The 26,278-nt window shown below is 52.1% G+C and overlaps 7 protein-coding genes across 7 annotated transcripts; 4 read left to right on the top strand and 3 right to left on the bottom strand.

Annotated features, from left to right (window-relative positions):
- Positions 1-1,728: 1,728 nt before the first annotated feature.
- Positions 1,729-10,767, top strand: BDW47DRAFT_113104 (putative ubiquitin C-terminal hydrolase). The gene is made up of 8 exons (XM_024814318.1): positions 1,729-2,964; positions 3,036-5,766; positions 5,828-5,989; positions 6,050-6,200; positions 6,258-7,154; positions 7,212-9,914; positions 9,982-10,038; positions 10,124-10,767. The coding sequence occupies exons 1-8, from the start codon at positions 2,180-2,182 to the stop codon at positions 10,186-10,188; spliced, it is 7,551 nt and encodes a 2,516-aa protein (XP_024667945.1). The 5' UTR covers positions 1,729-2,179; the 3' UTR covers positions 10,189-10,767.
- A 589-nt stretch (positions 10,768-11,356) lies between these two features.
- Positions 11,357-16,146, bottom strand: bud4 (putative GTP binding protein (Bud4)). Its single transcript, XM_024820049.1, has 6 exons — positions 16,017-16,146; positions 15,745-15,925; positions 13,447-15,672; positions 12,933-13,335; positions 12,172-12,878; positions 11,357-12,110 (listed from the first exon to the last, which is right to left on the bottom strand). Exons 2-6 carry the CDS (start codon positions 15,832-15,834, stop codon positions 11,490-11,492), a joined length of 4,047 nt encoding a protein of 1,348 aa, XP_024667946.1. The 5' UTR covers positions 15,835-15,925; positions 16,017-16,146; the 3' UTR covers positions 11,357-11,489.
- A 1,528-nt stretch (positions 16,147-17,674) lies between these two features.
- On the bottom strand, positions 17,675-19,614 carry BDW47DRAFT_129492 (SET domain-containing protein; the record flags this gene model as incomplete). Its single annotated transcript, XM_024816999.1, has 2 exons — positions 17,675-19,447; positions 19,507-19,614. 2 exons carry the CDS (start codon positions 19,612-19,614, stop codon positions 17,675-17,677), a joined length of 1,881 nt encoding a protein of 626 aa, XP_024667947.1.
- Positions 19,615-20,072: 458 nt separating this feature from the next.
- BDW47DRAFT_113110 (mitochondrial 54S ribosomal protein uL14m) lies at positions 20,073-20,802 on the top strand. The gene is made up of 4 exons (XM_024814319.1): positions 20,073-20,149; positions 20,211-20,295; positions 20,387-20,608; positions 20,680-20,802. Exons 1-4 carry the CDS (start codon positions 20,135-20,137, stop codon positions 20,748-20,750), a joined length of 393 nt encoding a protein of 130 aa, XP_024667948.1. The 5' UTR covers positions 20,073-20,134; the 3' UTR covers positions 20,751-20,802.
- On the bottom strand, positions 20,803-21,803 carry BDW47DRAFT_113113 (DNA-directed RNA polymerase II core subunit RPB9). Its single transcript, XM_024814320.1, has 4 exons — positions 21,593-21,803; positions 21,357-21,528; positions 21,060-21,149; positions 20,803-20,991 (listed from the first exon to the last, which is right to left on the bottom strand). Exons 1-4 carry the CDS (start codon positions 21,670-21,672, stop codon positions 20,947-20,949), a joined length of 387 nt encoding a protein of 128 aa, XP_024667949.1. The 5' UTR covers positions 21,673-21,803; the 3' UTR covers positions 20,803-20,946.
- Positions 21,804-22,764: 961 nt separating this feature from the next.
- On the top strand, positions 22,765-24,694 carry BDW47DRAFT_134696 (amino acid transporter; the record flags this gene model as incomplete). Its single annotated transcript, XM_024818145.1, has 4 exons — positions 22,765-22,959; positions 23,061-23,107; positions 23,172-23,251; positions 23,325-24,694. The coding sequence occupies 4 exons, from the start codon at positions 22,765-22,767 to the stop codon at positions 24,575-24,577; spliced, it is 1,575 nt and encodes a 524-aa protein (XP_024667950.1). The 3' UTR covers positions 24,578-24,694.
- Positions 24,695-24,918: 224 nt separating this feature from the next.
- Positions 24,919-25,867, top strand: pin1 (peptidylprolyl isomerase ESS1). Its single transcript, XM_024820050.1, has 4 exons — positions 24,919-25,052; positions 25,129-25,532; positions 25,600-25,716; positions 25,778-25,867. Exons 1-4 carry the CDS (start codon positions 25,050-25,052, stop codon positions 25,785-25,787), a joined length of 534 nt encoding a protein of 177 aa, XP_024667951.1. The 5' UTR covers positions 24,919-25,049; the 3' UTR covers positions 25,788-25,867.
- Positions 25,868-26,278: the final 411 nt, after the last annotated feature.

The following is a 26,278-nucleotide window of genomic DNA, read 5'->3' on the forward strand; positions in this document are numbered from 1 at the left end:
TGTCTCCTTCCGTGTATTCCTATCTGTCAATCTTTCTCGATGATCTGTCACTCCCAACCCATATTACGCTTGTATATTTACGAGTCATCACATTATGACCGTTCTGCTAACGTGATACTGTCCAGTATCACAGAAGACACAACTCCCCTTCCTCCGGTGAAGGAGAACCCCGAGGAGGACGATGCGTTGTTTGAAAACGAGCCCTGGGTGGAAACGCCGATCCGCATGGACTACGGATTCAATGTGAAGCTGGGAGAGGGCGTATTCATCAATCACAGCTGCGTGATCATTGACACCTGCGTGGTGAGCATCGGAGCGCGCACCCTCTTCGGACCCAACGTCCATCTGTACAGTGGAACCCACCCCTTAGATCCGGCCCTGCGCAATGGCACCAAAGGCCCCGAGACTGGGAAGGAAATCCACATCGGTGAGGATTGCTGGCTGGCCGGCAACGTGACCGTTCTACCTGGGGTGACTCTTGGGAAAGGGGCGGTAATTGGGGCGGGGAGCGTGGTCACGAAGGTACGACTCAGCGTGCCAGATCTTTCCCCTCTTCCCTTCTGCTCTTGTTAGTTTTATCGGGCACAGTAGAGACAGCAGCTAACCACAGGACGGACAGGATGTCCCGGCTTTCCACCTGGCTGTGGGAAACCCAGCCCGCATCATTCGTCGAATTGAAACGGCAATGGCTGAACAATGAGGGGGAGCTCGGTTCAACCTTCGCTGCAGAGTGGGAAGCCTTGAACACTGTTGACAAAGTACCATGCTGGGATGGTTCGGAGCCATGGAAGACGCCCTGACAGGTGACATAACCATTCAACTCTTTCTTTTTTTTTTTCTTTTCTTTCTTTCGACCCGCTAGAAGTCCGGGCAATGCCGGCTGCGTCGAGGGACCTTATCTGGATTGTGTATAGTTTATGGTGTTTGATTCCAGCATTTTGTCGAGCACAATCCTTATCATAGAACAGCGACCACTTTTTTGACGTGCATAGATGGTTGAGATGACTGGGAGAGAGACGTATATACATCAATGGAGACCAGCCCTCCGGTTATGTGGAGGGGAATGCTTGCCCCCCGCCGGTGTCAAAAATACTTCTATAGTTAAGACAGCCGGATTTTTACCCAAGTAAGGGGACGCAAGCCATTTCATTCCTGTCCAGGATGTGTGTCTCGAAGTATTTGATCTAGTTTTATCCCCTACAGGTTCTCATGGGCCGTATCTAATTAACAAAGGATTTATCAGGAGGACGGAGTCTTATCGATGTTTATACATGGGGCACTTGTTTGTAATAGGATCGGGATAACGGGAAAGATGGACTAGACTGACGTAATGGTTCGCGGTACATCAATTCCGGAGCGCGTTAGCATGACAGGAATGTGCCTCCATCGGGCTCGACTATAGGTCTGTAGAGTAGCTTTACGTTAAGTTCCCGGAGACTCGAGAAATTCCAGGTTATCTATTTTTTATTCACATTGATTTTTTTTTCTTTCCCCCCTCTGGTTCATCCAGCCCCAGCGTCATTCATTTGTGGTGTAAAAGCCTTGCCCTTGAGGGGAGAAGAGGTGCCTGAAGACAAATCAATGGATGGAAATATTGAATCATAGAAATAGAATTAAATCGAACCTGGTGAGTAGAGAAGAGAAATCGAGAAATAAATATGAGAATGCAAAAGGATTGAATTGAACCAGTTAATATAGAACAATCAAGAGAATCAAGAGAATAACATAAGAGACTCCACTATCAAGCTCTTATCGAAGCTCCAGCGGTGTTTGATCTGCCTGTCGTGCCCACACAGTTTTTATCGGGTTCTCTTCCTCTTCACTCTCTGATTTCTGTTTCTCCTTTTCTTTGATTCTTCACTTACTATGATCCTCTTCTTTCATCCGACAATCCTCCCTCTTCAATCTTTCTGGGTGTGTTATTTAACTGGTTAACTGTCCCCCTTCTTGTTCCCTCCTCACTCTCTCCACCGCTTTCTCTTCTCTCGCCCCTCCATCTTATCCTCATCTCTTCCTGCCGCGTCTACTGTCACGGACCTTCCCTCTTTCTTTGAATCAATCCTTGATTCTTTCCTGGCTGCCTAATTGGGTGATACGCCCTTTCTTCTTGACAGGCACACCCCTTTCTCCCCCTTTTCTTGGTGCTCCTTGGTCAAAAATCGGTCGTGGAAAAAATGTCATGGCAGCTGCCCCGATAGACGACAGCTCGACCTCCCCGCCTGACCCTGTACCTGCCGATTCGACGCGTCCTCCCCGCGATTCCATGGAAGACTCCGACCCCCAGTTGACCCGGAAACGTCCTCGTCTCGATAGTGGTTCGTCCCCTCATGAGGATTGTTCAACCGACCAGACTCCCGTTTCTCGAATGCCCGAGCAGACTCCCGATGCTGGTCCGGCTTCGTCGCCGCAGGACACCCCTGCGTCGACCCGACCCGCCAGCCGCATGACGATCAACGTCAAGTCGCCCGTCCCCGACCTCATGGCCTCCGTCTCAGAAGACCCGCCCGCCGACCGTCCGTCCGTCGAGATCCCCGAACCGCCCCCCGCAGACGATACCGGAACCCACCTGTCCAACGCCATCTCCGTCTCGTCATCGCCCGCCCAGAGTCCGGAGATCGAGGTGGCGGACTTGGAGGATATGGGTCAAGATCCGAACATGTCGAGCTGGAATTCGCTGGGCGACGCGCTGGGAGATCCCGAGATCGTACAGATACAGGAACAGCCATCGCTGACCGACCTCTTCCCGAAACTCCAGGACAATCTCGATTTGCGCCACAACGTGCAGCAGATCAGTCTCATGATCCAGAAGGGCCCAGCGCACGATGTGACCTGTTTCGCGGCGATCAAGAATTGGCTCGACGAAGTGGTCCAGGACCTCGATCAGCTAACCTACGGCATATTGTTGGAAGACCGTGAATTTTGGAAGGAGGTGCCATCCCTGGTGGAAGGCCTGCTGCACAGACGGTATGTAGCTCGATCCTACGTCCTGGAAGACTTCTGTCGGGCGCCAACCCCCACTGACCGGATCGCAACAGGCAAATCCTTCAACCGGATGAAGGCCAAGGGCCTGTCGCATGTTTGCAAGAATTCCTCAGCGGCTTCGCCCGACTGGCCCTCCACATCCTTCACCTGGATACTCTACTTTTGAACCAAATCCTCGAGGGCGTAGACCTGTCGGTGGGGGACTTGTTGTCGAGACCGTATTTGGCCGCGGTGGCGGAGATGATCCGGGGCCCGCCAATCCCCTTGTATGATGCTATGGATAGGGTGTCACACACGTGGGAGGGCTCGGGCCTGGCCGCGAGCCTGCATGCCCAGGTCACCGCGCCTCCCCTGAGCATCGCCAAGCGGCTCTCCGAGTACGGTGCCTGCATCATGGCGCTCATTCCCAGTTCCCCGCAGCTGTCATCTTCCCTGTTGGCGGTCTTGGTGGTTGCGCACAACCTGATCGAGCCTGGCCGCACGTCCGAGCCGGACCAGGCTGTGGTTGCGTCCCCCGAGACCCGCCGCACGGCCGAGCTGGTTTACAGCTTGGTCCGGGCCGCGGATGAGTGGCTTCAGACTCATGTCACCAAGAAGTCTTCGTGGGTCACCAGCGAGGTCAGCGATGTCGTAGCTCACCAGCTCGGAATCGCTTATCACAAACTCTGCACCTGTGACTCGGACCTGGCCCTACAGGTGGCCCAGGATCTGTCCATCAGGCTTCCCGAAGGTCTCCCATCTGATCAGATCCCCACCATCATCCACCACGGCTGGAGGTTCGCGCTGTTGAAGAAACATGTCATGGAAGGCCGCATGGAGCTTCGAGTTCACGGCGTCGAGGGGATCCAGTCTGATCTCATCAGTATCTGGAGAAATTACATCCAGAAAGATCCTTCGGGTGTTGACCATCCTGTGGTGCAATATGTGGTCCACTTGCTGAGAGAGAGCAAGATCGTCGAGTATATCGTCGGGGTCGACTCTCACCCTCAACTGATCAGTCGAAGCGGGAACTTCGTCGGTTTCTTGATCGTGACGTCGGCGTACACCGATATGGATACCGACATCATCTGGAAGGCTGTGACTGACAGCCCCGACCCGCGGACGGTGTCCGAGATCTTGGGAATGCTGCTGAAGACCATCCACATGCATCCGTCGGCTTCTCCCGCCCTGATCTATCTATGCTCCAAGCTTCTCGACCTCCCCCTTTCCCGGTTTGATCCCCGCATGCTGGAGTTCTGTGAACAACTTCTGAACCAGGTTCGTGAGCAGCATAGCGCAAGGGCAGATCATGACCTATTGGAGAGGACCCATGTGGAGGCCATTCCATTGCGTCTCTGTGTGCGCCTGATCCGGGAGAGTGCCGCAACCACGGACCTGGCTTTGGACCACAAAGCGCTGCTGCAGAAGTTTGCGAGCACCCAGCTGCGCCTTTTCATGGACACGGGGCTCAGCGATATGGATAAGATGGAAACGTACGAGCAATGCGTTCAGGATATTGCCGAGATGAACCAGTTTTCCGTGGGCAGCGTGCAGGCCCTGGACGCTCTGATCCCGCAGTTCGATTCCCAGGAGATCCGGAAGCTTGCGACGGACTTCGATCTGACCCGTTTGGTGATCGCGGAGCTAGCCCACATCATCGAAGCGGAACAACCGGATTTGACCGACCCGTTCGCGAGGAACGGCCTCCTTTCCAGGATCTACTTACTGATTCGCATCATCGACAAGGTTCCCGATACGATCACGTCGGACCTGGCCGATGTGCTCTGGCGGGGGATCTTCATGTCGAAGATGTTCCCTCCGCCCGGCCGGCCGACGCTTTGGGAACTGCTGTGTGGAATCGTCCAGCATGCCGTTAAGAGGAACCCATTCATCGATCGCTGTGTGAGCGAATATCTCCCTGAACTCTCTCCCGCAGAAGACTATTCCACGGAGGTTCTCGCGTTCGCCAAACATACCGTCGACTACGAGGTCCGTTTCGATCCTCCGCCAATCGCGGCCGAGGGTGAGATCGTCTCGATTCCGGGAATGGATCGCATCTGGGATTTCATCTTGACAGCGCCGCCGAATTCCATCGAGACGGATGCCACGAATTTCGCCATCCAAGTCTACCTCGACCATCCGGCGATCAGACGGGCCCCGCGGTCGGCTATTGACGCAACCCATATTGCTCTGGTAGATCGCTGTGTGGACCAGCTCCGATCGGCTGCGTCCGTATTGAAGACGAGATCTGGACATCGCCTTGACGATTTGAATGGCTCGAAGCTTGAAGCAGTCCCTGGAGGCGGGCCCCAGACGGAAGAGGTGAGGTTCAGTCGCTCTCTGCTTTTCCTTCGGCAGTTCTTGCAGGGCTTGCGCAGCCGACCCCAGTACAGCCCGCCGCAGACCTCGCCGCCAAGTTTGCCTGGACGGCCGGGTAAAGGGGACATGGTCAGTATCAGATACCAGGCGTTTGACGGCCCGAACAGTTCGAACATGCGCACATTTCCGATTGGGGAGCTTTCGACTGCTGCCGAGGTGGTTGAGGCGTTGATTCAAGTCACCGGTTTCTCCAAGTTTACCACTATCCATGGTGGGGCAAGGTTCAACCTCTTGGATAGTCCTGAGCTCACGGTGCGGGACTTGAAGCTGGACTCGGCACTGCTTATCGTCCGCAAGGCGCCAGACACTCAAGAGGTGGCCGTGAGTGGGCGACGCCCATCCATGACTTCGGTGGATTCCGAGGTGTTGAAGCACTTTGATGATCTTTACGAGCTTCTTGGTCTTGAGAATCGCCTAGCTCGGGAGGTATGTGTATCGCTTCCAGAGATCGCTCACGAGGTCACTCTGCTAACTCGACCCACCGCAGATATATGATTTTCTGGTGGTTTTCCCGCCCCAGGAGAGGGTCCTACAGCTTGTCAAATCAGCAGAGAAGACTGAAGCAGACATGTTCCCCATGGACAAGCCGTACAATTTCCTTTATTCAGTAAACGCTCTCTCAATATGCCTGAGGGAGGCGGCGCTCGAGGTAAGTAGGCCGCGGACCGCCCGTGGGCGACATAATGGCTAACGATCGCCCTATAATCAGTCATCGCCCAACTTAGAATTTGTTTCTCATAGTATTCAAGTCTTGGTGGCGGCTTTGACACGTCCCGAGATGTTTGAGTCCTTGGAGAAAAGCTCCGAAAAGCTTATGTTCGCCACCAGCCTTGTGGAATGCCTTCTTTGCGCTCTTCTCGGTAAGCATTCCTACGTCGTGATGAAGGAGCCTGTGATTGACTCTCCGCTTGCCATAGTGCGCCCCGGTTTGGCCGACGAGTCGTCTTCCATTGCCCACCCTTCGCGGCTGATCCAGCAGCTTGTGCACTTGATGCAAATAGGGCAGTGTATCTTGCCTGCGCAACTGCCAGAAATTGGCATCTACAAGTTAATCTGTCACTCGTTTGCCGTTATCACCGAGGGTTCTGTTCGGGACCCTGCGTTTTGGACTGTAGTCAAACGGGAGGTACAGTTCGACTCCTTGCTACGCTCCTTTCTCTTGGGTGAACGTCGTCAGTCGATCCGGAAAGGTATCGCCGATAACGTGGCCATGGCCTGTCGTCCTCTTATCCTGCCCAAAAAATCGAGAAAGGTGACCCCGCCCCAGGACGAGATTGCCAAAGAAGCAGCATCTCCCGAAATCCCAGTCAGAGTAGATATCCTTGGTACTATTTGGGACGCGTTTGTCAAAACCTTCCCACATAGCCTGGACTATGCTCAGCAATCGCAAGAATTCTTCGAGGTCGCGTACATGGTCTTCCAGTCTGTCGCGGAAAGGTCACCGCGGGACCTTATCTACAGTGATTACCTCAAGCAGTGGAGCCGTGTCATGCTGCAGCATCAAACAGAAGAGTTTGTGGGGCGTGAGCCTATCGATCATCTGGTTCTGGGATTCTGTCGTCTTCTGAAGTCTTGCCTGGACATAGCAAGCGCCACCGAAATTCCAGTTGATACGTTCGATCTCACCGAGAGTCTTTTCGACAAATATCTTTTCCCCGACTTTTCTGAACCCTCATCAGATCGCATAGTGCCTCAAGTTCCCGTCATGCACAACCAGACCCGTCAAGAACTGTACAATATTATCATTCTTCTCTGCAAATTCGACGGCAATTACTCCAAGATTGTGGCACGTCTAGAAGATATCATCCCTGAAGGTCCGTCGAAACATCTCCTAACCATGGTTTTGATCCCAGCTGACAAGATTTCCGTAGACATTACATACTCGCCTGGTTGGCCCTTTGAGCGGCAAAAGCTTCTCCGGGCCCCAGAGGGCTACGCGGGGCTCAGGAATCTATCTAATACGTGTTATTTGAACTCGCTTCTGACCCAGCTCTTTATGAACGTTGGGTTTCGTGATTTTATGATGCAGCTTGACCTTGCGGACCCAGCGTCATCCCACATGTTGCTTGAAGAAACCAAGAAGCTCTTTGGTCACATGCAGGAAACATGGCTCAAGAGTGTGGACCCTCAGGGGCTGGTGGACACGATTCGGACATACGATAATGAGCCCATTGACGTCACCGTACAGATGGATGTCGATGAGTTTTACAACTTGTTGTTCGATCGATGGGAGGCCCAGATCGAGGATTCCGAGCAGAAGAAAAAATTCCGGTCATTCTATGGCGGCCAATTGGTCCAACAGATCAAATCAAAGGAGTGCACTCATATCTCGGAGCGATTTGAGCCGTTCTCTGCTATCCAGTGTGATATCAAGGGCAAAGCCAGCCTCGAGGAGAGCCTGCAGGCCTACGTCGAAGGAGAGATCATGCAAGGAGACAATAAATACTCCTGTACCTCTTGCGGGCGGCATGTCGATGCCGTCAAGAGAGCATGCTTGAAGGATGTACCTGACAATCTCATTTTCCACCTTAAGCGCTTCGACTTCGATATGATAACAATGATGCGGAGCAAAATCAACGACGAGTTCCAGTTTCCTGAGCACATTGACATGAGTCCGTTCAAGGTCGAGCATCTCTCCGACCAAAGTTCAAATCCCAAGGAAGATGTTTTTGAGTTGGTTGGCGTCTTGGTCCATAGCGGGACGGCCGAATCTGGCCATTACTACTCCTATATCCGGGAAAGGCCCACGGCTAGCGCCAGTGGCTCGTGGGTGGAATTCAACGACTCTGACGTGAGCAGGTTCGATCAGACCAAGATTGCAGACCAGTGTTTCGGTGGCTACGGCGACTCCGTTCATTCCGCGACCATGGGCCAGGTTCGGTATCACAAGGTCTGGAACGCTTATATGCTGTTCTACCAACGCGTGTCAAGTATGGAGACCGCCAAGTCGGTTTACAAACCAGCCTCGGACAATTATCCAGTGCGCGTGTCATTGCCGGTGCCGCTTGCAAACCATATCGCGATGGACAATGAGGTACACATACGAACATATTGCCTTTTGGATCCCTTCCACACTTTACTCATCCGCTCTATGCTTTCTCGGTTGCACGAAAGCAAGAATTCGACTGGTGAGGTGGACTCGAAGCTAGTCAAGCCTGTCGTCTTCATTGCCTTGGACGCCCTCGAACAGCTGATAGCGAGAACAAAAGACTGTGTGGGTCTAGAGATGATCGTTGGCGAGCTTATCAAAGCAATCGACGAAATCCCTGACACGGCGTGTCGGGTCGTCCAATGGATTGTAGAGAGGCCGTCCCCCATTCGCAATCTTCTCCTCAGAAGTCCTTATCCGTCCGTGCGAAACAGCGTTGTGAGGATCGTTACTTGTGCACTTGCGGAACTTCGAACCCTACACAATCGAGAGGAAGATAACAGCCCCGAGAAGGAGCATTGGCTAGCACAGTACTTTGATGGTATGGAAAGTGTGACCATGATGCTAGAGGGGCTGTGGACAGGTATGCAAACCGCGAACAAAGCTTGGGATGACTACTTCGAGTTCTTGTGGCAACTGGCAGGGTTTGGGCCACATGAGGCTGGGATAGTCCTCAACTACGGATTCCTCCAAAAATGCTTGGAGATCATGTGGCTAGACAGAGATGATCTGAAGCGCCTGAGACGCCATTATCCTGCCTATATCAGGCTCGCCGAGAAAGGCCGACGATTCTCGCACCGAAAGCTCATGGATCTTCTGTCGCGATTGCTGGCGAACGTTGACCTCACCGTGCTTCCAACTCCGGATGACGAGCGACAAATATCGCCGGATGGAAGGTTTACGCTCACGCTCACAGAAGGTACTCTGATCCGAACGCTCGGGAAGAACAGGGAACTACTGGTCTTGAAGAAGATGCTGCAAGAATACAGCAGCCCGCAGGCGTGTCGAGAAGTTATCGGTCTGTTGTTGGATGCAGAACCCGAGGCTAGTCTTATGGAGCCAATCTGCAAGGTTCTAGAAGACGGGCTTCGAGTCGCGCCAGCCGAACTTTGCACCCCCTTTTTGGATGCAACCCTGGTTTTCTGCCGACGGAGCCCCGATGAAGATCGGATCGCGTCTTTGATTGATTATGTCTGCAAAGGGATCGACACCATCAATAACAGCGGGGGCAGAGAACATGTCGCGTTTTTGGAGAGAGTCGTGGCTTGCCACAATGAACGCCTAGGTCTCGACAGTAATTGGTTTTTGTCTCAACTCACAGACCGGGTTCCCGACTGGGCACCAACTCTGCTGATATTCCCGGATCGGTTCGTCAGGTCCACGACGGTGGAACTCCTACGGAACCTCCTGTTCTCCGGCGAGTCTCAAGATGATGAAAGCAGCGACTGGAAAGCGCGTCATTCACGAGTTGCGAAAGAGCTCGTGCACGCCAGTATCGACAAACTTACCAAGACATACCTTACTACTTCCGGGGGCAACGTCGAGACTAAGGTTGTAGAAACCATCAAACCCGTGGTTTCCCACTGTCTGTCGACTTACTTTGACGACAACGATGAAGAGCGAGAGTTCACTCATCAGGCACGCGGTACGTTTTCCTTCCCAGTTCAAGATCGTGCGGTAGACCATGTAACTAACGGGGGTTCGCACAAAAGCTGTCTTGGACGCAGTCGAAGAATTGGCTGTTGACTTACCTGAGGAGCTGGCATCCGGTAAGTCTCATTTTTTTATCATCTCCGCTTCACCGTCTAACCAAATTCCCCTCTTGGATCACAGAGTCTGATATAGCTTCTCCAGAAGAATGGGAGGACAACTCGGCCATGGCAAGCGACTCGGAGATAGGACTAGCGGGTTCGCCTTGAACTGGAAAAAGACAAAACCAATGAATTCCACGGAAACGGAACGTTATCGTTTGAAACAGACAACAGGAAAAAAAAAAGACCAAAAAAGTACCCATGAGGAAAACGAATTTATGAGGACAAAGGGGGCGTGTTTTCATTTTCTGGTTCCTTTCTTTCTTTACATCACCTGCATTGCTTGGCGTTTCTCGCACCCCCCCCCCCCAACCACGCCTAGAACGGGGAATGGGATGGATGGATAGGAAAGGAGGTGTGCAAATTGCGGTTCGTTGGCTGGCTAGTATTTCTCTTGTGTTTTTATGTTATTGGCAAGTATGGTATGGTATGGCTTTTTCCTGAATGATTTGATTTACTTTGAAATCACCACCGGTTGGGGAAAGGAAGTGTGCTCCTAGGCTGTTTGTTTTTTTTTTCTCTTTTTTCTTGCGTTTCGATTCCATATCATGTCTTATTAATTATGATGATGATTATGGTGGTGATGGTGATGGATTTTTGTCTTTTCACAAATGAGGAATGAAAGAAAGATAGATGATTACCTGGACTATTGTGATGATAAATGACAATGACAATCATGATCATGATGTGTGTGTTTTTTGATGGACTGGTGCATAGTAAATTAAGAGGCTTTTTATTCTTCATTATATTCTTCTTGTAGTATGTATATCCTCGTTGGACAGTATGATGGAGTCATGTATGTCATCACGTCCCCGGATAAAATAAATATAGAATGGGTAGGTACTGTATGTAGTTAGTTAAACTGATCTTCTTCACCCCTCTACTCTAATACTCTGAGGTGTAGAGGAATAAAAGTCCAGATAGTGAAGATTTACATCACCAGCAGATTGACCCTTTCCTTTTTTTCGAAACTTCATTTTAAAGTAGTTAGGTTACAGAGGACAAGAAAAGAAATCAAAAAAGAAAAACTGGATTGAACTAATATTGACCCACGAAAGAAAAAAGAGAAGCGGAAGACGCTATGTAACTATCATTAATGTACGACGAGCGAAGGAAAGGATAGATGAGAATAGGATAGAATAGAAAGGGGAGAAAACGAAAGGCAGAGAAGAAAGAAAGGGAAAAAAGGACGCAAAATAGGAGAAAGACTCTGACAAAAGTACATCATCGCTAGCGAACACGGGAAACAATGGCCAAGTACAGGGACGAAAGAGGAGAAATCAGTTGCTTTGGTTGGATCATAGTGACATGAGAAGGGAAGGGAGGTTAGAGGAAGAAAGTTAGACAAGGACGACTTCACTGCTTGTGATTATCGTCTGAAAAGGTCCTAGGATTCGTCGTTGTTCGATCTAGAACATCAACGAACGCGCCTTATTCTTCCGGGCGTCAGCGCCACGAGCGTCAGGTTGAGACTGTGTGTGCCGATGTTGGGGTCGCGAGGGACGGTGGGAAGCCATTGCAGAGGGCGGAGGACCCGTCGCGGTGGCAGGCGGAGCGGGGGCGTCTTTCTTGGGAATAGGAGGGGGAGGTGCCCCCATGCTCTTGCCGCTGGTGCGGTCCAGAGTCTCACGGCGCGACGACTTCATGCTACGCTCGCGCTTTAGGACAAGCTCTGTCCACGGCTTGGCTTGGCTGCTGCTGGTTGAGCCCTTGCCAACTGTGTCGGCCAAGACGCCCATCCAGCCATCTTTGTCGGCAGCGCTATCGGCGTAGAAGTCGATCACCTCGCCGTTGCCGAAGCGTATCCGGAAGCCTTCTTCGACGAACATGTAGCCTTCTTCTTCTTCGGCGAATGCTGAGCGACGCCGACCGCCGCCTCTGGTGGAGGTCTCCCTCTTGGTGAGGGCGCTGCGGTCATCGATCAGCTTCGCGGCCTTGGATAGGTTGATGTTCGCCCGCGGTTGCCGGCTGGTCTCGTGGTAGGCGATCAATTTGGAGCCTTGGAGCTTGAAAAAGCGGCGGCGCCAGTACTACGCAAGAAGTCAGTATGGTCATAGTGGGCAGATTGAGGGGGTAGGGAATTAAACTTACCGGGCAATCGCCACCTTGCTGTGACAGGAATCCCTCCCAGGTGCGAGCCGAAGCAGTTTCAGCCTCGCGCATCTCCCGAATGCACGCGTTCATGCTCTTAGGCATGTCCTCGTCCTTGGAATTCTTGGGCTTCGGGACGAAGAGCAGCTGCAACTCCAGTTTGCCGATCTTGTAAGGAGGTCGACGCTGCGAGGCGGCACTCGTAGTGCTCTTTTTGCTCTTGACACTGCTTGGCTGTTCCTCGACGGCCCACTCATTGAAGCAAGCCACGTCCACAGTATAGGGACGACCGAATGCATGTTTTTCATGATCACTCAGCGAGACATAAGCACGGCCGAAACTACCGTCTCTGGCGATGAGAGTTCTCAGTTTGTCCCAGACTGCGGCGTTAGGATCCTTGCTCTTTTGCTGTTGCTGTGAAGCCAGCTGCTGCTTCATTTCCATCTCCTTGCGCTTGCGGGGAGAAGCGAAGACACGGCTAAAGGTGGAAGCCTTTTGCCGGGCTGGTGTTGCCGTCGGCGCAGATTCTTCGGTACGGAATTTGTCCTCGTCCGCCTTCATCTGCAAGGTGAGCTGGAATTCCAGGTCATTATGCACAATGAGCTCAAACTCTTGTCCAATTGGTGCTGACTTCCCCAGCTCGAGCCAGGCAGTCGTCACACAGTGAATGCCGTTGTCTAGCGTAAGGGAGAAGTACGAGCGCTCGCCTATTCAAAAGATGAGCAAAAAGATTCTTACGGACTGGAAGTGGGCGAGCTTACCTCGTGGAAGGGGAAGGTCTAAGGATTTCATTCCTACCACCTTGACAAAGAGACGACCTCGTTCCTCACCTTCCTCGAGGACACCGCTCAGGGCAGGCTCGGTCTCCTCAATGGTGGCGGGGGCATCCTGGACGTTGCTCTGTTGACCGGGGAGAGGAGGGGCGGGCCCTGATACGGGCTTTTTACGGATGGCGCCTGAGGGCGTTCTGATGCTAGCGCGACGAGGACCACTGTTCCAAGGAACGGTAGTCCAGGTCTGCTGGCTAGGCTTACGCTGGGCGGGTCCGGCGGATCGGGGGTTGCGAGCGTCAGCGGGTGCTTGGCCCGGGGTTTGGGGTACTCCGTCGTCGTTACTGCTACTGGCGATGACAACCTTTGTGTTGTGTCTCGTCAAGTAGCCCTTCTGTGTGGGTATGTGCCTGTTAGCATTTTGTTCTTTGTGATGGGCAAGGGCATCCTGGGGTCCAATGGGCACACGACTGTATAACTGGGAAAGGGACAGTTCAAAAGCAACCTTTTGGGTTTCGATGACACGATCGAATTCTTTGTCCAGGCCAAAGCCAAGACTTTCCTCTTGAATGCTGAACGGGATATCCAGCTTCATGAGGCTGCTCTGTCGCTGGGCAACATCAACACCGAGCTGGGGGGGTGACGGGTCCTCGGGTTGGCTATCTTCAGAGGCTTGCTCGGGCTCTTTCTCATTGGACAATTGCTTGTGAAGAGAGGGCACGGGCGGGGGACCCTGGCCACTGACTTGGCGTCTAGTGGCGGCCATCGTTTGCAGATCCAACGGGGTCAACGAAGGCCGCGTCTTCAGGCCGGCCCCGTGGGCTTTTACCGTGGCAATAGGCGGGGGAACATCATCATCTACAGAGATCTCACTGTCGCTAATATCGTCCTCTACCGAGTGACGAATGACCGAGTCCGGGGAAGACGGCGCCGACACAGGGCTATCAATCTCGGGAGTAGCTGGGCGCTGGAGTGACGTTCTGAGAGGTTCCATTTGCTGGGGTGATTGTTTGTGAACCTGGGGCTCGTCTTGGGTCTTCTCCGGGATATTATGGGTGATCTCTTGTGTAGCTTGGTCCGCGGGAATCGGTGTGGTCTGCCCCTCATCCGGTGGAGACTCGGCATGTTTCTCCGCATCCGCCGCTAAGGAGTGGCTGGAATAGTGGCTCTGATCGTCGCTCCTATCCGGCAGGCTCTTGAATGAGAGGTCTTTTGGAGGCATGATCCCATCATATTCAGGTACGTCGTAAAGGTCATCGTCGTTTTCCTCGTGCTTGATCACCACGCTGCCTGTGTCATCATCCGTGAAGTCGTCATCATCATACATGTCATCGTGTTCCAATGATGGAATGGGGTAATCGGGGTCATAGCCCATCGGACGAGGGCTAGATCCGGGCTGGGAGGAATTCTCGTAAGGGTCGTCCAGATAGCTTTCACTCTTACGCAGGTCTCGCAGGATCGAGTCTCTAGAAATATGAGGGGCCGAGAAACCCTCGGTATGATCCCGCGGTTCCTTGGGCGCCAAACTCTCTTCCTGAGATTTTTCCTTGGGAGTTTCGACATCGCCGCTTTCCTCATCTTCCGTTGGGCGCGGATGAGGTTCCTCGGTGCGGGTCCGGTCGGAGTCAACGCTTGCGCGCTCCTTCTCCTGAATCATCATCAGACGCAGTCTCTCCTCCAAAGGCATTGAAGCATAGTTGCGCCCCGTGATATCAGACTTGGTGTAAGATGCTGCTGCAGGCGGGGATGGCAGCACCCGCTGAGCCCCAGTGCCTCGCTCGAAGGCGGCACTTAGTCTTCCGGGAGAAGTGGGTCGCTGAGCGGCCGGCTGGGGGGTCCCGTTCGGGAGCGGGGGTAGTGGACGCCGTTCCCCGTTGGAGTCCAATGACTCAACGCGGGAGTGACGCCTCGACAACCCTTGAGCAGACGATGGACGAGGATCGGGGCTATGGTTTTCTTCGTCTTCAGTGAAAGGGTCCTCTTCTTCCTTGACGAGGGCCTCGTTTGCATTGGAGGGGCTCATGTAGCGCCAATCTTCAGGCAAAACGACCGGGGTCTTTTCGAGGTCCTCCAAAGAAGCATCAAAGCTATCATCACGGTCAAAGGACGAGTCACGGTCAAAGCTCATATCTCCTTCGTCGTCCTCGGTGTCGTAGCTGCCATCGCGAGAGTCCGACGCAACGGAGGACGGATCCGGGGTGGTCATCACATACTCGTTGACCTGCGGCGGGGCCGCGTCAAAGGTGACGCTCTTCGGGTGGCGATCGAGATCGGACCAGATCTCGCTCTCCGGATCAAATCCCCAATCCTTGGCTCCGAAACGGCTTGCCCGCGATAAAGAAGATTTGGCCGGAGCCGATTGATCTTTGCTGGGGGAAGGCGGTCGCGGCCCGACCAGGGTATCATCCTGAGTATTGGGCTTTTCCGGCGATGCACCCGTCTGGGACTGTCGCTCTGGAGACCGTCTTGGAGCTAAGGGCCGTTGTGGAACGTACACAGTGGCCGGATCGTACTCTTGCTTGTAGTCACGCAGCATGTTGCTGTTGCGCACCCGCGACTGGCGCTTCAGGTTTTCGAGCGATGCGCGTCTAGAAGGCGAAAAGGTGGAATCCGGGTCATAAGGAGCCTGGTTTTCTGAACTCTTCTGGAACGGTGACCCAGATTCACGACCTTTCCAAAATAGTCGAGGCGACGCCGGAGCATCGTGGGGGGATGGCTCGTGCTTGATCGCCTGTCCGTAGTGGGTCAGTCTTCCGTTCGATCGATCCTCTCCATGGGGCAGCGGGATCCGGATCACACTCACTTTATTACTTTGGTTCCAAATCGGCGAATTGCGTCTCTGCGCCATGGGGCTCACTTCGGAGAGTGGCCGTTGTCCAAGGCCGCTACCCATGTTGGTGGTAGGACTTTGTCCGATCAGAACGAATTTAGCTGAGCTGGAAGACACGAGGAAACAAGAGAAGGGAAGAAAAAAGGAAACAAGGCTGGAAGAGTAGATCAATCAGCGACTCTTCTTCCATCACAACAATCGCACAACAGTCAAGGATGTCCCTTGCATGAGGAACGCGACCATACCTGATTCTGATAAACAACAACAATGACTGTTGCGAGCGAATTTTTTTTTTTTTAGCTTTTTTTCTTTCTTGTCTCACTTTGATTTTCTTTGTCGTCTTTTCTCTAATTCAAAAAGAGAGTCCTGGCGACAGCGATATCAGGGTGGTTAGAAGACGTCACTGATGGCTCCAGATAATCATGAAAATCATTCACAGGATCGTTGAGATGCGTCACAAAAGGTTAAAAATTCAACAAATCAAAAAGAACATCCAGAACAGCGATTGTCAATTCGTTAAGAGACACGTCGGATCGTGGCCTGCATGAAGAGGAGGGGAAGAAGATACTAGGGCGATCGGGAACGGAGGGAAGGTATCATATATTGTAGATAAACAGAGAGACGGAGGCGCTTGCAACAACCACAATAACAAAGAAGACTCGTGAACTTCCAATTCAAAGAGAAGGAAGAGGAACGTGTTGCAAAGAAAGAGGAGAAATAAAATCAAATAGAATAATAAAAAAGCACCGTCCAAGAACGGGTTCGCCAACAAGGAACAAGGGGGAGCGTAAATAAGAGGAGGGGAAAGGAGGAAGGGGAAAGACAAGCCAAGGGAGTAGAGCGAGCACTGATAAAATGACTTTGTTAAGTACCTCCGATCAAATTCCTCGTTCTGGAGGAGAAGAAATCAAGGAAACATCGACAGTGGAACTGGTTGATGAAGCTGGGAAGTAAATGTTGACATCAACCAGGGCCAGTCGGGAGTCTCCATAGCAACCCATGGTTTCAGCCCGGCATTAGCGCCTGAGGCCTTGAGGTGGATGCGCTGGATGGCCTGGGGCTGTCGTCCGATCGCCTTAGGCTGGATCCGCATTAGCGTGGGATCGCTGCCTGGGAAAAGCCCGGACGTCGTGATTGATTGTCATGCACGGATATTATGTCCAGTGCTATAGGTGGTAGTGTCTTTCCTCTATTCAATCAACATGGCCTGTGTATAGAATGCACCACTCCCGCCGATATAATTACCTTCGCTAGGATCCGCAGGTGCGATCGGTTTACATGCAATATCCTCACTTACTCTCCGAGATTATGCACACCTTGCTGCAGGGGCTGATTGCACCTCCGCGCTAAGGTCCCTAGGCAATCAATATATATATATCCCACCCGGACCCGTCACATCCGTCTAGCTCCATCGAGGTCAGAACGTGATATTATTAGGAATCTCCACCTGCTAACTTATCATGACATGGGGATCTTGGTCTACCCCTCAGATGTGAAACATTCACCGCTCAGTAGCCCAGGTAATCAATTCAACACCCTTGATGATTCTCCATGCCAACAACACCTACTCCTGCTAAAAATACAAAGGAAATTCGCCGCCAATAGGCCACCCGATGCTGGAGTCAGTGTACAGAGTACGCAAAGGGGATGAGAAGTAAAAATTGAAAAAGAAAAAAAAAAAAAAGAAAATTGAAGGACAAGAGTGGGAAATCAACCAGGGAGTCCGTGTGCATAATAACGCCAGAAAGACTAGACATTATAAACCCATCGATTGTAGATCATACAAGTGATTTCCAGAGAAGATAACGAACCAGAACGCCAGTCGCACCCAGGGGAATAAGAACACCGTACCCAACATTCAGCATTACGTAGGAACCGTGGGTTCAACTACCCGTTGTCATAATTACATGGTCATCCGCAGGGCTCGGGTCCGCGTGCGGCTCGCTCTCGTGTTTCGCCGGTCGGCAGGCGCCTCACCGTCGTCAGTTTCGGCGCGCGCGTCAGAGAGCTCCGGGGTGGGAGTGACGCCGAAGCTGACGCCGCGGTCCTTGCGCGAGACGCGAGATTCTTCCTCGGGATACAGAAACCGATGCACCGTGCGATGGTCCATCACGCGCTCCTCGTCGTCGTTGTTGCCCTCGGGGTCGGTTTTGGGCCACCGGAAGCCGTAGAGCATGGAGTGGCGCTCGCACCGGGGACACTCCCTCCGCGTCAGGTACGAGTTGTGCTGGACGAACCAGACATTGCACGTATGGCAGTCGACCCATCGATCGTACGTTTGCGCGAGTAAGCGGGAGGTCTTGGTGTAGTCTCCGGGGACCCGCGTGCCGTGGGATTCCGCCTCCACCGAGGGAACAACTCCGTTTTTCCCACAGGACTTTCTCCGGGGAGTTCCGACTCGTTCGGTCATAGTGCCGAGCTTTTCATCCAGTTCAAGAGGTTCGGAGAGGTCGGACAAGACATCGTGGTCGTTGTGAGTGGATCCGGACAAGGCTGACACAGTTTGCGCCACCTCATTGGGGGGGATCGAAGGGTTTTCGTGGACGGTAGTTTCGATAGTCTCCTCTACCTTCGCAGTCACCCCACCATCGCACACGGAAGTAGGGGCAGTGGAGGCCGACGAACGCTGAGAGTCGTCGGCCGTGACAGATGGGGGCGATTCACAGTCGGTCCCGTGGTGGGGTCGAGGGTTCTCGCCCTCTTTGGTCTCTGGTCCCGCAGGATCACCCGCAGCCTCGGCAGCCTCGCTGGGCGCGGGTGGTGTCAGCCTTGTATGATCAGCCAAGCTGAGGGAGTTCTCTTGGGCGAGTTCGACAAAATCGACTTCGGCTTGTGAGACCTCTGATCTTAATTTTGAGGTCTGGCGGACGAATGCGCCTCGCTTGCGTGGAGTGGATGGAGAGGTGTCGACATCAGAGTCGGGTGCCCGCTTCCGTTTTCTGGGAGTGAGGGAACCTTCGGCTGCGGCGGGGGTCGATGCTTGACTTGGTTGGTCCGAGTCCACCACTGGCGCCCACCCGTTGCGCACAGCGCGTTCGCATGACAGGCAAAGGCATTCACAGTTATCAATACCAAAGTAGTCTTCACCATAAGAAACTGTGATTTCTTCACCGATGTAGATATCGCGAGTGGCGACAACTTGCATGCCCTCCGAGCCCCGGGTCACCAGTCGACCGTTGGCATTACAGTCGTGGTTGGCGAAGCGGGCGGGACCGAGAAAGAAAGACGGCGTCTTCCGGCGACTCGACATGACGATGCTGAAGTCCTTTCGCTTGAGATCCAGTTCTTGTTCTTCTTCGCGGGTCATAGGCACGAGCGTTCCGCTGAGGTACTTGATCTCCTGGCCCTGTTTGATGAACCTGCGGGCGCAGATGGCGGCTTCGTGTTCGATGATCGTGTAGCGATTGGTAGTGGTGACCTCAAAGGGCGAGTCCGGTAGGTACATTTGGATGTATTTGCGTAGATGGCGGCGGAACCACTCCTTCTCGCGGTCGTTGGGCAATTTGGCCAGGTATCTCTTCAACCCCGACATCCGCAGCAGGGTACGCTCAGCCTTGGCGACGTCCTTTTCCACGATGATATCGTGAAGCAGGGTGTGAGCAACACTATCCTCACTGACTCCACGAAGAGCGATGTATTTGGTCCGGTTCTTCCGTATATTGGTCCAAAAATAGGCCTGCAGTAACCAGAGTCAGAGAGAAGCACATCGAGGAAAATTGGTACAGTTGAGCCTACTCGATCAACCAGCGCATCCGTTGCGACGTCGTCATAGCTGGCCAGTTTCGCCAGGGTGAGACGGTCGCGCCGGTCATCCGCGGGACTCGACCGCGCCTTCGGCGACATGATGTATTGCGAGATCAGACGATTTCCATTCAAAGGTATTGACTCCAATTGGGGCGGATAAAGGGTTGTCGAACGGCGCCCAAACCCAGCGTCTAAGGGGAATGAAGCAAAAAAGCGGGTAATGGGAAATTAACAGGAGGTCTCCACGAACAGAAGAGAACGAATGAATGAGAGCCCAAATTGTTCTTTTACAGGCAGAAAACAGACATCTTGAGGAAGGGTAGAAAGAAAAAGGAAAAGGAAGACACGACAGGTAGAGAAAGTGGTTGAGAAAGAGAGAGCAGCCCCCAATTTAGCGCGGGTGATATCCAAGCATCGTCCTCCGTAACTAATTGTCGCAGTAACAAAATCGCAGTGACCGCCGTAGTGATGACTGGCGCGCCCAGTCCGGGGTCGGTCGTCGGCGAAACCTTCCGGCCCGGGTCCCTCGCTGGAAATCTTTCGGACATCAAATCACACGCTCCGCTCCGCTTTGTCTGCTCCCTCTCGCTGTCTTTATCCACCAGGGCCTGCTCACAAGATGATTCAATTAAAAGTGAGTGTTCTATTGGATCATGCGATTTTCCCCAAGTGGACTTTGTTGACATTTTCTTTAGTCGATGCTTAATTGCATCGACAACTCGGGCGCCGCAGTTGTCGAATGTGTGAATGTTCTGAAGAAGAAGCGGGCTGCCACTGTCGGTACGTCATCCTTGCCCACTCAGTGCGCTTTTATTATTGTATTCTTTTGTCGGACGCGATCTTTTCTAATATGGTCTGGTTATTATTGCAGGTGACCGGATCGTGGTGGTGGTTCAGAAGCAACGAAGTTTCGCCTCCGAAGGCGCCGGCGGCAGTATCAGCAACAAAGTCCGTCGCGGAGATATTCGACATGCGGTGATTGTCCGAGTCCGAAAGGAGATGCAGCGTCCAGATGGATCGTCCGTGAAGTTCGATGACAATGCCTGTGTGTTGATCAACAAGTCTGGTGATCCGATCGGCACAAGAATGAACGGTCAGTCGTCGCGGCTTTTCCGCCCTCCAGATTGACAGGTAGGTGCAAGAATACTGACATGAGGTTTACAGGGGTCGTGGCTACAGAACTACGGGGCAAGCAGTGGTCCAAGATTTTGTCCTTGGCACCGTTGCATGTATAAAATATACCTTTGCAAGCGAATCGTTTTATTTCCTCATATAGCCTGTATCAATAGAAATTTCTGTTTTCCACGAACCGCTCCTCCAATGTAAACACGAACAAAAGCACCAGAAAACTCCACGGATATGCTCGGAATGGAAAAATAAAACAGATAAAGGGTATCGGAAAGACGGTAGACATGGCAGACAGCGCAGAAATCACACATAAACATTGCCGCACGCACAGCACACATAGTAAAGTTTCTGCACAAGCGTCAGTTCCATAGTCCTCATGCAACAAGGAGCGAAGAAGCATCGGCGGAGAGTCTCACCATTCCCGTCTCGGCCGACCGCTGTTGCGACTGGAAGAATACAGCCTCGGATTCGCCGCAGCTAGGGCAGGTCTTGTTGGATCGCGGGAGCTAAGAAACGCAGAAAGAAAGAGAGCAAAGTTAGCCACGGAGATCTCAAAGGCCTTTTGATGCCCATTCCATGGCGTAGTCCCCCCCTCCTGAATATGCAGAACAGCTTTCATAGTCATCCTCGGACAGGGAATCTTCCGAGGGCGAGCCACAGGAGAAGCAGGTGATTTCATCCCCGCAGTGGGTGCAAAAGCCTGGGAGACAAACCGTAGGATCAGATGCGACATCCTGAGTCACACCGGCAGTATCTCCAACCTGTGTGCTGAGTTTGTTCTGGTAGACGCAATAGGAGGAGGCAGGCTCGCCGACGTGGCACGTGCGACAGGTGAACATTAGGCGGTTATTGACGCGATCTTCCTTCGGGTACAGCAAGTTCGAGCTATGCAATGTGTCAGCAGGGGTATCGAGACATGGACAGGGGATAGTATGAGGCGAGTGCTTACCATTCGCGACAGAAGCGAAAGTGAACCTGTTCGTTCTGCTTAACGTCGCCACCGGCGGACGGAGTTGGGCTTGCAGACATTTCGATGGTGATATGGATCGTTGGCGCTGGTAGTATTGATTGAGATGAGATGGTGAAGGCAGATGATCGCTGTGATATTGAACAATGTCCGGGTTATGAGCGAACAGGGAGCTGCCAACAATAGAATGAAAGAATGAGTTGAACAATTAAGACTTATCTTTGATGATGGAAGTTGGAAAGAAACGCCCGCCAGGCCGAACTCCAGGCAGCCAAGACGCTAGTCCAGATCGGATCAACCGCGCTATACTCAATCGGGAACATAGTGCTGTGGTCATGGAACGACATATCTAAAGACCGTCTACTAATGATTAATTCATATCGTATATATATATATATACCATGCATGGATTGAGCTTGCCATTATGCGTGTCTTCTCGGAGTTTCTTCTGCATTACAAAGAAGATAAACCCCTATATCCAAGAACAAGAGCAGATGGCTTTCTGTACTTCGAACTAGGTCTTCCCAATATGTGCAGACGTGGATCATTGATTAGAGATAGCAACATTGCTGCAAATATCAGCCGTATCACAAGGGTCCAATTCAAATGCAAGGACTGAGCGGTAGATTGCGGGCCCGAAATCTACCGGTGCTCCTTGCAGTACCATTTGCCCCTATCTCGGTCAAGGTTCAACTGCTATTGATACTTTGATGTCTGTGGCAAAAGACCAGAGTCCCCTTGCTCACTGGACAGAAAGGTGTATGCACCAGTGCCGCGGTACCAGAAATAGGCGTTCGCGCCAGGGTGGAAGAAGGCAGCACTCGTGTGGAAGACAGAGACTTCGAAGGCTAAAGAGGACAAGCATTCGTCTGTGGAGCACTATTCTATCGGACAGCATGTACATCCTGATGGATCAGTGTGCGCCCTTGCGCAACGTTGTACGACATGGAAGCATTATCCTTCTACCAGCGGAGACTCGGCTGCTGCGAGGGCAATGTGCAGCTCTAGATTCGCTGGAAAGACCTGTCTCTCTGCATAAGATAAAGCGCGGTGTCTCCTTGTTAATGACAGAGTAGAGACTGCAGCAAGTCAAAACTAAGACCATTTCTGCTTTCTCCTCTCATCAATAGTCCAAAAACTTTTACATGGACAGTATGCAGGAAGCGCACGAGTCCAAGTCAAGGCCCAACTCTCCGGCAGCACTCAATTCACCCTCCAGCCAGTTGCCAGAGGGCCTGGCCGATGTCACGGAATATCGACAGCAGCTCCACCGCAGATTTGGCTTGCTCCACGTTTGTGGATTGGCGCTGGCCAGCGGAAGTACCTGGGTACCATTTGGAGGCAGTCTTGTAAGTTGATTTACCGATATAGTGTGTATACTGCTTTGTATGCCATCCATGTGAACAGTTCCATTTGCAACGGCGATGGCTGAATCTGGTTTCTTTTCCAGATAACAGCCATATATAATGGAGGACCTCCTGGCGTAATCTATGAGCTGTATGTGATGTTCCCAAGGTAGACAACTCCAGATGTTGATAAGTACCTCGTTGTGATGATACAGGATAGCGAGTTCCTTTTTCTACTGGTTTATCGCTGCCTCACTCGCCGAACTAGCTTCGTCCATGCCCTCGTCTGGTGGAGGTTGGTCTCATCTCATATCCTATACAAATCAAGGACTGGTTGCATGTGGATACTGAGACAAGTAGATAATCAGTGTACCACTGGGCGTCAATGACAGCAGGACGATATGGGCGACAGTGCGGTTGGTTTGCCGGATGGTGGAACTTCCTCGCATGGATCTTTGGAGCAGCATCAATGACACAGATCATCAGCACGCAGACCATGTCGGCATATGCATTATTCCACCCGGGTTTCCACATCGAGAGATGGCACATATTCGTCACGTACACCATATGCTCATGGTTCTGCTGTCTGACAGTGGCTTTGGGCCACCGCGTGCTGCCGAAGATCGAAACTTTGTCCGGATGTGTGGTAGTCGGCGGGTTCCTGGTAACGGTCGTCGTGTGCGCAGTGATGCCATATGTCAATGGCCAGCCGTATGCGGATAACGATTTCGTGTGGAGTAAGTGGCAGAACCATGTTGGCTACAGCAGCGATGGATTCGTCTTCTGCCTTGGAATGCTGAATGGTGCTTTCGCCGTCGGTGCCCCGGATGTCACTTCGCACATTGCTGAAGAGGTGTTCTATCCCAGCCGTAACGTCCCACTAGGCACCCTGATCCAATACATCATAGGCTTCACCACTGCGCTTTGTCATGCCGTCGTTATTCTTTATGGCATCAACGACCTAGATGAGGTTTTAGCCTCACCCCTCCCGTCTCCCTTGGCTGAGATATACCGTCAGACAACCGGCACCCGCGGCGGCGCTCTCAGTCTCCTCATTGTCTCCATAATACCTACATTTGGCGTTGTCATCGGCTGCTATCTAATTTGTGGCCGCACACTCTGGACTCTGGCTCGTGACAACGCCACGCCTTTTAGCCAAGTCATTTGTCGTGTCCACACCCACCACCGAAATCCGATGATATCGACACTGGCGTGCGGTGTAGTCTGCACTCTCCTCGGCTGCATTTACGTCGGCAACGATACTGCCTTCGGTGCCTTCGTCGGCAGTTACGTGGTTCTGACCACTCTCTCGTACCTTGCCGCCGTGCTGCCGCATCTGCTCAGCGGTAGGTCAAACACGCCCCGCGGCTGGTTCTGGATGCGTGGCGCGCTGGGGTACATTGTCAATGGAATCGCTTGCGCATATACCGTGACCTTCATTGTCATCTTCTGCTTCCCGTCTTCCGTTCCCGTTGACGCCAATTCGATGAACTATACGTGCCTGATCACGGGAGGATTGACCGCCTTCATTGCGGCGTTTTGGTTCTGGCGCCAACGAGACTATGTTGGGCCCACGGATGTGTTGTTGGAGTGTGAGATGCTAGAACAGTCTGCAACATAGGGTAACTGGCGTTTCTTCTACATTCGATTTTGGACTTGTATGTGGGATATGAGGACCATGGGGTTGAAGTTTCAGCATTCGGGTAGGTGATGATTGTTAGTTGAGGGGCAGAATGCGATGGGTGTCAGTGTACGGAGTAGATGATTGAAGCACTAGTCTAAACCCACGAGATAGAAAATCTCCAGTTCTCTTTTACAAGGAAGGTATAAATACAGATGAATACGGCCTGGTATGAACAGCTTAGCTTGTTTGTCGTGTTGATCATGTTTGCAGTGTTTGCCATAGGATCTTCAATTCCCCGCAGTTGACCAAATGAGGTACGTGATCCCAACTTGCATGCAGGGAAATCGAGCTGTTATATATCCTGCCACGAACAATTGTATCTGACATTTGACCATAATATCTTTATACTGCGGAGATTTTGCTTTACACGCATCTAATCTTAGCATCTTCTTTCATACAATCCGTCATCATGGTTAGTGCCCACAAAGCCTTCAAACATACCCCTCCCCCAGAATTCTGACTTTGCTCCACGTTATTTCCACATCTAGGCTGAAACCGGTCTTCCATCGGGCTGGGAGGTCCGACACTCCAACTCCAAGAACCTCCCTTATTACTTCAATCCTTCGACGAAAGAGTCCCGCTGGGAGCCTCCGTCCGGAACCGACACCGAGACCCTCAAGGTCTACATGGCGAAATACCACAGTGGCCCCGCAGGCCGTCCCGACGGATCGAACCAGGGCGATGGGAAAATCCGGTGCAGTCACTTGCTGGTTAAGCATAAGGATAGCCGACGACCCAGCAGCTGGAGGGAGGCCAACATCACTCGGTCCAAGGAGGAGGCCATCGAGATCCTTCAGGGCCACGAGGAGCGCATCCAGTCGGGCGAGGCTACTCTGGGAGACATTGCCATGTCAGAGTCGGATTGTAGCAGTGCTCGGAAGCACGGTGATCTGTATGTCCTCCTTCATGTCTTCTGGCAAGATTTTCCTTCCCACGCGGGTCATTAACGATTTATGTAGTGGTTTCTTCGGACGTGGTGAAATGCAAAAGGAATTCGAGGATGCGGCGTTTGCTCTGCAGCCGGGTCAGGTGAGCGGGATTGTTGATACTGCGTCGGGGGTTCATTTGATTGAGCGGTAAGGTTGAAATTTTTGACTTTTGATGTTAGCATCTACTAATGATATGGTTTGTGTGCAGTGTCCAATAAACACAATACAATACATGTAGTTGGTGTATTTGAAGTCGGAGACATAAGAATAAAATTATCTCTTCCAAATAGCATTTCCCTTGACCTGCTCCCTAGATCCATGGTTCTGTTTTGTTCATATGAAGATATAGAGCAACGACAATGACTGACTGGCAGGCTGGCGACCCTAAATCCACACCTACGCAATAAGTTGCGCCAGTTGCTATGTTCAGCAGTCCAGTCACAGCAAGGTCAAACCAGCACATGAGCCAGTGATAACAAACCAGTCAGTTAAATCAAATCATGGTACATATAATTCTTACAGTGAAATGTTATAAGGGTAAATACCCTTTTGAACTATTCACTCAAGCCCTTCTCTTTTTGTTAATTATGAGCTTCACATTTCCTACTTATCCATTCGGTTGAGGCAGTTTCTCGCGTTTATCTACCAAGACGCTCTTTTGAAAAGCGTGGCAGACAGACACTGTCTTTTGAATACATTCTGAGCATGT

The sequence above is a fragment of the Aspergillus candidus genome, assembly GCF_002847045.1.
Source record: "Aspergillus candidus strain CBS 102.13 unplaced genomic scaffold BDW47scaffold_74, whole genome shotgun sequence".
Taxonomy (NCBI): Eukaryota; Fungi; Ascomycota; class Eurotiomycetes; order Eurotiales; family Aspergillaceae; genus Aspergillus; species Aspergillus candidus.